The 10947-nt window shown below is 39.0% G+C and overlaps 2 gene segments (V, D, J or C); both read left to right on the plus strand.

The window, feature by feature from the left end:
• The first annotated feature begins 1059 nt into the window (after positions 1–1059).
• LOC119799830 lies at positions 1060–8545 on the plus strand. The segment is given in 4 exon segments: positions 1060–1132; positions 1243–1590; positions 5563–5759; positions 8444–8545. Coding segments are annotated over 4 exon segments (696 nt in total).
• Positions 8546–8552: 7 nt separating this feature from the next.
• On the plus strand, positions 8553–9144 carry LOC119800429. The segment is given in 2 exon segments: positions 8553–8666; positions 8795–9144. Coding segments are annotated over 2 exon segments (402 nt in total).
• Positions 9145–10947: the final 1803 nt, after the last annotated feature.

Raw genomic sequence — 10947 nt, forward strand, 5'->3', positions numbered from 1 at the left:
AGGAGTTTTTCTGAAGACACTTATGTGAGCTGGCTGTTTGCTCTCTTCAGGTCTGCAAGGAAGATATCTCCCCAGTTCCAAATGATAGTTAACATTGCATTTCCTAACAACAAGTACCATTGGTCACAATTACATTTACATAAAAGAACTAAAGAAAAGGTCGTAGCTTACATTTGATGTAGAGCATGGGACAACACGTGAATTCTACATGCCAGTCAAAATGGCTTCCTTATTTATGGCTGTCCTGTACAGTTAACCTTCAAACATTGTTTCAAGACAACAATGACCTTCTAAGTAAATGGTCAGCATAAACCCATCCTTTGAATTTCTAGAAGATAAAAAGAACAGATTTTAATGATCACACAGTCTGAAATCAAGTTTATAATTACCATGACATAATAATGTTAGAAAATTTTAAATATTTATTTATTTATTTTGTTTATGTGCATGAGTGTTTTGCCTGCATTTGTAATTATGTACTTGGTGTGTACCTGGTGCTCACATAGATCATAAAAGAGACTCATTTACCCTGGAACTGGAGTTACATATGGTTGAGAAACACTATTTTTGTTATGAAAATCAAACTCGGATCTTCTGTAAGAACAATAAATAAGTGCTTTCAAGTGCTGAGCCATCAATTTAGGCCTGAATAGTATCTTACTCCAAATTCAAGTCAGTGAATATAAAATGGGTAAACTGGTAAAAATCTTCTTCTTGCCTTTAATTTCTTTTATGGTAAAAACCAAAACAGAGAACCCATCAAATATTTCACTATAAAACTTTCATGTGAGATTGAATCCTAAGAATGACAACCTTGGATATATAATGACCGTTGCTTATATCCTTTATGTAAGGGCAACTTAAAATTGACACGTGCCTTATGAATGATTTCAAGGATAAAAGTACACTAGTAACTTCTGGGAGGTAAGAGACCCCGGTTTGTCTCTATCATCTAAGGGGAGGAGTTTCCTGACACAAGATCATTATCTCTGTGAAGTAAAAGCTACATAAGTTCATCATTTGATGCCATATCATCATTTCTTTGTGTGAAGAGTCAAGAACATTACTTGGGTGATACTAAAGATGAATACTTCTCCAGCATTAGTGACTGTGATGCTGCTGTTCATACTTGGTAAGTGAAATGAATTAAAATTTATGGTCTTTCTTATATGATGTCAGAAAAACATTTAATCATTGAAGAGCTTTGTCGTTAATGTGACACATATCCTCTTCTTCCTCTAGGAAAAACTAATGGAGACTCAGTGACCCAGAAACAAGGTCAAGTGACTCTCTCAGAAGACGACTTCCTATTTATAAACTGCACTTATTCAACTACACAGTACCCATATCTGTTCTGGTATGTCCAATATCCTGGAGAAGGTCCAGAGCTGCTTTTGAAAGTCACAACAGCCAACAACAAGGGAAGCAACAGAGGTTTTGAAGCTACATACAATAAAGAATCCACTTCCTTCCACTTACAGAAAGCCACTGTCAAAGTTTCAGACTCGGCTGTGTACTACTGTGCTCTGAGTGACACAGTGTCACAAACTACAGGGGGAGCTGAGCACAAACTCAGGGGAGCAAAAGAAAGTCTGGTTTCTGATCATCATGGAAACAATGAAGTCCTCAGTTGCCTTGATCTTCATATACAAGTCATTGTCTTCATATTGTTGCATGTCACCTCTGTCTCAAGTTATTCACAGAGAGCTAAATATGCCAGAAAGGGTGGCATCTAGATTAGGTCTATTTAATACTATCAAAGGACAGCTTATCAGAGGGTAACAGCCCTTCCATACCTTAAGATTTCTAATAAAGTAATATGGGTAGGATGGACAGAACAAAGGAAAGCAGGAGCAGGTAGGAGATCTTCAGTGTTCATCCTCCTCTCTAAATCCAAACCCCCAGTCTTATCCCCAGTACATCTCTGGGTATATCTTTGGTATATCTTTCCATATAAGACCTCCTGCTATGCCTTCTCCTCCCTCTTTGCCCCCATTCCCAGAGCACTAAGCAGATTCTGTTGGCACACCCTGACTTCTTCCCTACTTTCTTCTTCCCACCCTTCTAACCAATTCTCATGCCTAAGTCTCAGCATCCAATATGAAGAACCTCATTATATCAGGAAGCCTACTTGCAACATTTGGCAGAATATCAGCCTACCAGGCAAACCAGAGTCACTACACTTTCCTAAGAACCAGAGAGGGCAACATAAAGCAAAGAACAGCAAAACCCAATAAAAACAAGATCAGATATCAGCACCAGGGTTTGCAGTGATCCCAAACCAAGATGTCTGGATTCCAGCATAAAAACAGTCAGTAACAGCTACATGACATGTCTCCAGTAAAACCCAGAAACACTAGTACAGTAGGCCCTGTAAAAAGCAATGTAGTTGGAAAACAAGACAATAAGTTTAGAATAGAAGTTATGAATATGCCAGAGGTGTTCAAAGCAGAAATGAATAAGCTTCTTAATTAATTTATGAAAGCAGAAAGATGTAGTGAAGAAAATAGTTCAAGACTTGCAAGAAGAAATAGAATTGATAAAGAAAACAGAAAGTAAGGGAAGAATGGAAAACAAAGTTTAGTAACTCAAACAGGAAGCTCAGTGTCAAGCTTCACCAAGAGATTATAAGAGATGAAATAAAATAATCTCAACCATTGGAGATGATAGAAAACATGGACACCTTGGTCAAAGAAGATGTTGAATCTAAAAAATTTTAGGCACAAAACATTAGAGAAACCTAGGACACTTTGAAAAGACAAAATCTGGAGAAGCAACCCAGGTCAAAGGCACAGAAAATATCTGAACAATATCAATATCTTTTCTATTCCCAAACAGAAAAGAATATACCTTCTTTCCAGAACCTCGTGGAACTTTCTTCAAAATTGACCATAGACTTGGACACAAGTTTTAATACACATAGGAAAATAGAAATAAAATATTCCATACTTTCTTACCATCATTAATAACACCAACAACAGAAAGAAGAGAGTTTATACACTCATTACAACTGAACAAGAATAAAAAATAAAAAATGGTCAAGAATAAAAATGAGAAACTTTCTGGAATTGAAGGAATATGTTAACACTACATGCCAACAAAAATTGGACACAGGGAAGGTAATTCTGAAGTAAGTTCAAAGCATTAAGTGTCCACATAATAATGGAGAGAGCTTATATTACCAACTTAACAGCACACATGAAAGCTCTAGGACACAAAAAGAAGAAATAGCAACCAAAGTATAGATGTCAAGAAATAATGAACTTGGGTTTTGTTATCCTATTGCTCTCGTGGGGACCATGGTCAGTCCAAGTAGCCCAAATTAGTTTAAGGTGTGTGTGTGTGTGTGTGTGTGTGTGTGTGTGTGTGTGTATTTTGTGCAAACATGAAATAATACAATTTCTTGAGACTTTATTGAACATCATGTATTCTATGTCTCTCCTTTCTCCCTCTGCTTCTGTATTGACTTTCCTTATTCTCACCCAATTAAAGCTCCCTCCTCTTTTTTTCCATTTCCTTTTTCATTTCATCTAGATCTCTCCTCACAAGGTCCCATTTTACTTTCCTGGTGTCTGTGGTTTCTTCAGTTTATAAGTCACACCTGTAGATTTTGATAGAGACAACATGAGAAAGAACATGTGACATTTGTCTTTAAGGATCTGAGTTATCGTTGAAGGGTGTGCATTGGCTTCAGTCATTTTGTTGTATTGTTATTCTTTGTGTTCATAGGCATATGTTGCACTTCAGTGATTATCACTTCATTTGTTTCTTTCTGTATTTCTTGGCCATGTTTATACATCTTTTTAGCCTGAAGTATTGCTTCTAGAATCCTCTGTATGAATGGCCTCATGGTCTTGAAGTCTTTTAGCCTATATTTATCATGGATCATGTTTCTTTATTCTTAATCTATGGCAGATAGTTTTGCTAGTTACTGTAGTCTAGGTTATCATGTAGACTATTTTAGAATTTGGCATACATTGCTCCAGTCTCTGATAGCTTTTAAAGTTTCCAAGAGAAATCATGTGCTGCTATGATTGATTTTCCTTTATATATAAATTGTGTTTATTTTCTTTATTTTGCAGGATCCCATATTCTTCATCTCTTTTGTATGTTTTGTGTTTTAACTGTGATATTCTAGGCGGGATTTCTTTTAATTTTCTTATTTATTTGGTATTTATGTGGTTCCTCTTCTATATGGGTTTACCTTTTCTTGGTTTAGGGAAATTTTCTTCTATAATAATTTGAAGGGCCATTCTACACCTTTGACTTGGGATTCTTTTTCATTTATGGTTGTAATTTGCATAGATTTTTAAAAGTTTATTATTATTGTTATCATCATCATTATTATATGTATTATTATTATTGTATATGTATTTTAGCTGTATGTGTGTCTGTATATCACATACATGTCTGATACCAGAAGAGGCCCTAAAATGTTGTTTGATCCCCTAAAACTGGAGTTACAGATAGTTGTGAGCCATGATATGGGTCCTTGCAATTGATCCGAGATCCTATCGAAGAGCTGTTGATACTCTTAACCATTAAGCCATCTTTCCAGCCTTCAAAATGTGGCCCTTCTATGGTGAACTACTATCCTTGCATGTTACTTTCTTGAGTCTGAACATTTTTTATAATACTTGCTTTATCTTTGAGCCCTGATATTCTAACTTCTTTTCATGTGTTCTAATTGTAAGGCACCTCCTGATTTTTTTCATTGGCCCATTAAGCTTTAATTCCATCTTCATTTCAGCTTGAGTTATGATCAATATTTCTATGTCTCATTGCTTTTGGTTTTAAAATCCTGTATTGTTCTCATCATTTCATCCAGTCTTATGATATGTTTTATTGGGCATCACTCAAGCATTTATTTGTTTAAGAACATTTTTTTTAAACTCACTGAGCTGTTTGTGTCATCATTAAACTCCCTGAATTCTTTAATGAAGTTTATGAGAATTCTTTTATTTTCTATGTTCTGAGGTTTATTTAGGTAATTCTGTATTTGGGGGATGGGCAGCATGCTGTCTTACATTGTTTGGGGTTTTGTGATTATTCTTGGGCATGTAGACTTCTTTGATTGGTTGCATGTTATTTGAACATACAGTAGACTGAGCCCCCTGGATGAAACAGGCAAATCCTGTGTATTTCAAAGGTTGATTTCTCATCCTCTTGGATGTAATTCAGAGGTTGACCAAGCCAAAAGTGAGACTCAGCAGTAACGACTATGTCCCTGTTTGTGGATATGGGGTAGGTCTGGAGATTGGGGAAGGTAAAGGAAGTGTCATGTGAATAGAGTTGAGGACGGGACCTGTAAGCAAGCTGTTAGCAGGCTGAGCATGAGAATGAGAGATGGTAAAACAAGACAAAAAGGAGAATGTGAATAATCTATGTGAGTTGCTACCAGTGAGGTCACTAGGGTAGAATGTGTTTTTATGTACTGCAGGGTGACATGAAGGAAAGGCTGATAGTAATAATGGAAGCCGGGTCCTATGCAAGGTTGTGGCGATGCCCCTGGGGAATGAAAACAGTGGTCATGGACAGGACTCTGTAGATATCATTCTGCAGGTCTGAGGACAAAACTGGGGACATTGCAGTGTAGAACAGGAAAGGTACTGAAGATAGACTACCTGCTTCCCAGGAATGTGTGGCCACCACATTCCCACAAGGAGTGTTTCTACTGGCTTTTGACACCAAGCAATGGCAGTGATGGAGGAAAGGAAATGCAGCCAGGTTCTGCTGAGTCCTCAGTGAATGGAGCAAGGGTGAGAGGACAGGCAGGCAGCCTGCTACAGGACTGGGAATTGCAGTGAGGGACCTGAAGGACAATGAATCTGGCCTGGATGCTCCCCAAGCCTGCGGGTACACTGGTTCTCAGATAGAAAGTTTATATCTGTTTACAGCTGACACAAAGAAAGGGAAACAGGTGGGAAGCGGGAGAGTGCTGAGAGGGTCCTCGGGAAGATGGGTTTGCTGCGAGGTTTGGCAGATTCTCCATGGAATCCACCATAGCTCTTCTGACAGTCATTCAGTCTAGATGCTGTGGGAGCGAGTGAAACGGACGCTGTTATCCTCAAGATCGAATGATTTCTGAGAACTTTCCTAAGGGTAGCTATGTATGGTTTTCATTCCTGGCCAGCTACTCTGGAAAGTAAGATATGGAAGCATCATGTCTGTACTGTCATCAAGAACTCACTAAAATAGAAAGAACACTGTTCTTTTGCAACTCAAAGCCCATGAGAGACCTGAAAAGCTTTACTGAGTGCCATAACTCTCAAGGACAAGTGCTGACCTAAGTTTCTGTCTCCAAGGAGGGGAATAGTTGCTTAATGAATGATCTGAACATTCTGGGACATGGGAGTGTATTAGTAAATAGAGTTCTGAACAGAAGAAATGATGTTACACTCACACATGAATACATCATGTATATATATATATATATATATATATATATATATATATATATTTGTATGTGGACACATTACATATATACTTAAATAAGAAGAATGATACATATGCTTTTTTAGATGTAAAGGTAGGAAAGAGGTCACTAGTGTGTACAAATACCATCCTTGATCTCTCAGTATTAGGATACACTTGATATAACATATTGCTGTTGTATGTGTCTGAATCCCTCACAGGTCAGAGACATTTAAGCAGAGGCCTCACTGATTAAGAATGGAACCACAAGGTGGCAGTAGACCTCAGTTGCTGGGGCGTATGCAGAGGACTCACTTCTGTGCATGCTGACTGTGCAGGCTTAGGGCAGAAGCACAGCCTTTTTCTCAGTGGCTGAGTGGATGACAAGAGGTAGAATTGTTACTGATAAAGAAAAACACCCTGCCAGCTTCAGCTGACTTGCTAGTCATCACGATTGCATCCTGGATCTTCATTTAATTGGAAGAGCAATGAAGACATATGCTCCTACTTTATTCATATTTCTTTAATGGCAGCTATATGGTGAGTTATCATTTTAGGGCCACATAATATTCTGTGGGTATTTATGATATATCTAAGAGGAACTCTATTTTATTCAGCTTTTCTCTACTGACTTTAGAAAAAAAGAATTCTGGTTAGTGATGAACTGACAACATTTTTCTTTTCTTTTCATCTCTCTGCATTGGGGTGATCCACAGTGAGCAGGTGGAGCAGCATCCTTCTAGACTGAGAGTCCAGAAGGGAGACAGCACTGTCATCACCTGCACATATGCAGACAGTGCCTCGTCCTACTTCCCTTGGTATAAACAAAAATCTGGAGAGCATATTAAGCTCATTGTTGACATTCATTCAAATATGGAAACAAAAGTAGGATGAAAGAGTGATAGTTTTCCTGGATAAGAAAACCAAACATTTCTCCCTGTACATCACAGACGCCAAGCCTGAAGACACTGCCATGTACTTCTGTGCTGCAAGGACACACTGCTCCCCAGGCACCTGCAGCCTCTCCTTAATCCTGCCACAGGACCTGGAGCCCCGTCCACATCCTGCCTAACAGGCATTCCATTGCAAAATATGCCAGTAGTTAGTTGGTAAGTGCCAACTCTAGTGTAGAAATTAAAAATATAAAATAAAAAGGCTTCAACTCACTCAAAATCATTTTAGACAGTTTTCTCCTTCCTTCATTTTAAAAATTATTCTAAATATTGAATACAATTTTGTCATCCTCTCCCTGGTGGCAGTACATGGTCATTGTCACAGAGAACCAGAACTCACAGTGCTGCAGAGATGAAGAGACTGCAGAACTTTCAGCCCCAGGTGGGGCACCTCCATCACACACCCTCCTCCCAGAGAAGTCAGTGAAACACAGGGGGTGGAAAGAATGTGAGAGCCATAGGTGGGGGGGGGTGGCTATAAGAGGACATTGTTTTCTGGACACAACAGGACAGCTGCACACATCGACTCACAGTGGTTGACAGCACACATAAGACTTGCAAAGGACCATGGCAAACATAATTCCAGCACATAGAGAGAAGGTGGGCATTGCCACCCTTAGTCAAAGAGCGAGAGGAAGTTGGTAGCTGTTGGGAAGAGGATTCAGGTTTCTTTATTGGTACAGTCCTGGGTACATAGATAATCCTCCAATTAAGGCCACATGTCCAAGAATATATGGGCTGTACAAACTCTAATGCAAACCTGATTTTATTTTTAAGTTGGGGACAGGGGGCACAAAACTGCATTGATAAGAAAAGTATAAGGATCTGGCAGGATGAGGGGGCAGATGAATATAATCCAAATTAATTGTATAGTATTCTCTAAGTACTAATAAAATGGCAAAAAGTAGATAGATTTTATCAGAGGCATGTGTATATTAATTAATTTGCATTCATCACACTAGATATCATAGGATACATATAGTTCAGTAACCCTGCTGATTGGAGGACTTCACTATCAACTTGAGACCTGCCTCATTTGGGTGAGGTTTCAAGTTTATTCACAATATGTTGTGCAGATATCTATGGTGCAGTTTGAAGGGAAATCAGCAGAGGGCACTGCCTCTGCAGATGTGGTTAAGGTTTGCATCCAGTTGGTGGCTTCACTTGACACAATGTAAGGTCCTGAGGAGACTTGTCTTTTGAGTTTGTTGAACTCAAGAACTGAGTGTCATTGGACATTGGCCTCTATGAACATGTTTCCTGATACCTGTTCAGTCCTAGGACTCCTGTTAATTCTCAGTAAGTTACACATTTATCCTAAGTGGTGATGACATCATTTTCTTACAGCTGTGGACATCTTTAGCTTCTTTGTCACATAGTAAAGTGATTCTTCCATATTGATTGATTGATGACTGTTTGATTTTTAGGAAATGTTAATGGAGACTCAGTGACCCAAACAGAAGGCCTGGTTACTGTCACAGAGGGGTTGTCTGTGAAGTTGAACTGCACCTATCAGACTACTGGTTCAGCTCCTGTTCTTTTCTGGTATGTGCAATATGTCAAAGGCCCTCAGATGATGATGAGAAGTGCCACAGACAACAAGAGGACAGAGCACCAAGGGTTCCACGCCACTCTCCATAAGAGCAACAGCTCCTTCCACCTGCAGAAGTCCTCAGTGCAGCTGTGGGACTCTGCCCTGTACTACTGTGCTCTGAGTGACACAGTGAGGGAGACTGCAGGGGAAGCTGCACACAAACCAAGGGTGCAGGAGGGCTGAGGGGAATGGCCTTGTAAGGAAGAGCTGTGTGCCTTCTCTAAGAGGGCTTTACTCAGCCTCCTGAAATATAGCATCAAATCTCTTGCCAAGTTCCTAGAATCCTTGGAATCTGTAGATATTCTGACAGCATAGGATGGAGAGATAAACCAAGATTTGATTCCCTGAAATACTAGTCTCTTCCTAAGTGGAAGACCTCTCACAGAAAATACCTCCTGGAAAACCAAGGCATAAAGTTTATCTCTGTGAAGATGTCTTACAAAATTTAGATGTTTAAAATCTTGAATAATCTTCTATTATTACCCTGACAATTTATGACCAAATAAGGAACACAGACTCTAGTCTTTAAAACTCTGCTTCAGTCTCACTCCACAAGTTATTTAGATTCTTCCTTTCCTTGCTACATTTTACAAAGGGTTCATCCAGATTTCTGTTTTCAGTTACTGTTCTATTGCTGTGACGAGACAAAATGACTAATACAACTTATAGAAGAAAATCTTCAATTTGGACTTGATTCCATTTTCAGAGGGTGAGCCATGATGATCATGGGCAAGCAGGGGAGCAGAGAGTCAACCATGTCCCTGAAGAAATAGCTAAGAGATTACATCTGATCACCAACAAGAGGCAGAGAGGGAGATACTGGGCCTGGGTTAGACTCTGAGATTTCAAAGTCCACCACCAGTGACACACCTCCTCAGACAAGGCCCCACCTACCAATCCTTCCTAAACAGTCCACCAGTTCAGAACCAAACATTCAGATTTTGCCTATGGGGCCCTTCTCATTGAAAACGTCACACTCCCCAATAGTATTCAATTAGTAAAGCCACTCAGGAAACACAGCTCTTGGAACTCTCAAGATGTTGCCCAAAGGGCAACTCCTTCTCTTTCCGATACACCATGTAGTAAGCAGCCTGGTATTGAGAGATTCTTTCGAAAAATCCTTCCCCCAATGCCCATTCTCATAGACTACTGCACTTTGTTTAAATTGTGAGGATGTGGTGTAGTGAGCCACCTAGGATTAGAGTTAAGTTCTCAGACAATTGTTCTGAAATATAGGGAAGAAGCCTGAGGTTTTGATCCATCTCAAATCTGGAAATAAAATAGTGATTTAAAGTTAAATGCTCTATTACTTATATTTATCTCTATGTAATGAAGAATGATCTGAAATCAAAGACTATAATGTCCCTCAAGAAAGATACATATTTGTGTACATAAAAACAGCAAAGAAGAACATGCTATCATACTGGTTAGGGAGCAAAATGGAATGTGTAATTACATTTCTAAATTCCAAAACCTACTTATAATGGCACAGAATTGAATAGTGTCTCTCATAAGCAAGCTTGCCAAATCTATAATGAATGCTAAATTTATTAAAAATGTCAGTGCCAAGCATGGGGAAACGTCCCTTCAAGTTGTTGGTCAGGGGCATCAAGAGTCTCTTCGAAATGAAATGATCTATTTCCATTGTCCTTGATTGCTTCACAGAATTTGTAGATAAGACCCATTTTATAAGAACACCTCATAATTCAGACATAGAACAGAAGGAATTTTCCTAGAACTACATGGAGACCCCATCCTGAGGATGAGTCCTCATAGCATATGTAAGATTCCAATGGACTGAAGCAATAAATAATCCTACCATGCTGTATAAGGAGTATGCACCAAAATAATGACCACCATGGTGAGAACAACCACAAAGTTGCAACAGTAGAATGTCTATCTTGTTGGAAACTAGCATATGTCTTAGTGGATTTAAGACTTGCTCAGTAGGAAGGAAGTAAGGACCAATTCCATATACCTTGTTAA

Source organism: Arvicola amphibius, chromosome 13, assembly GCF_903992535.2.
Source record: "Arvicola amphibius chromosome 13, mArvAmp1.2, whole genome shotgun sequence".
NCBI lineage: Eukaryota > Metazoa > Chordata > Mammalia > Rodentia > Cricetidae > Arvicola > Arvicola amphibius.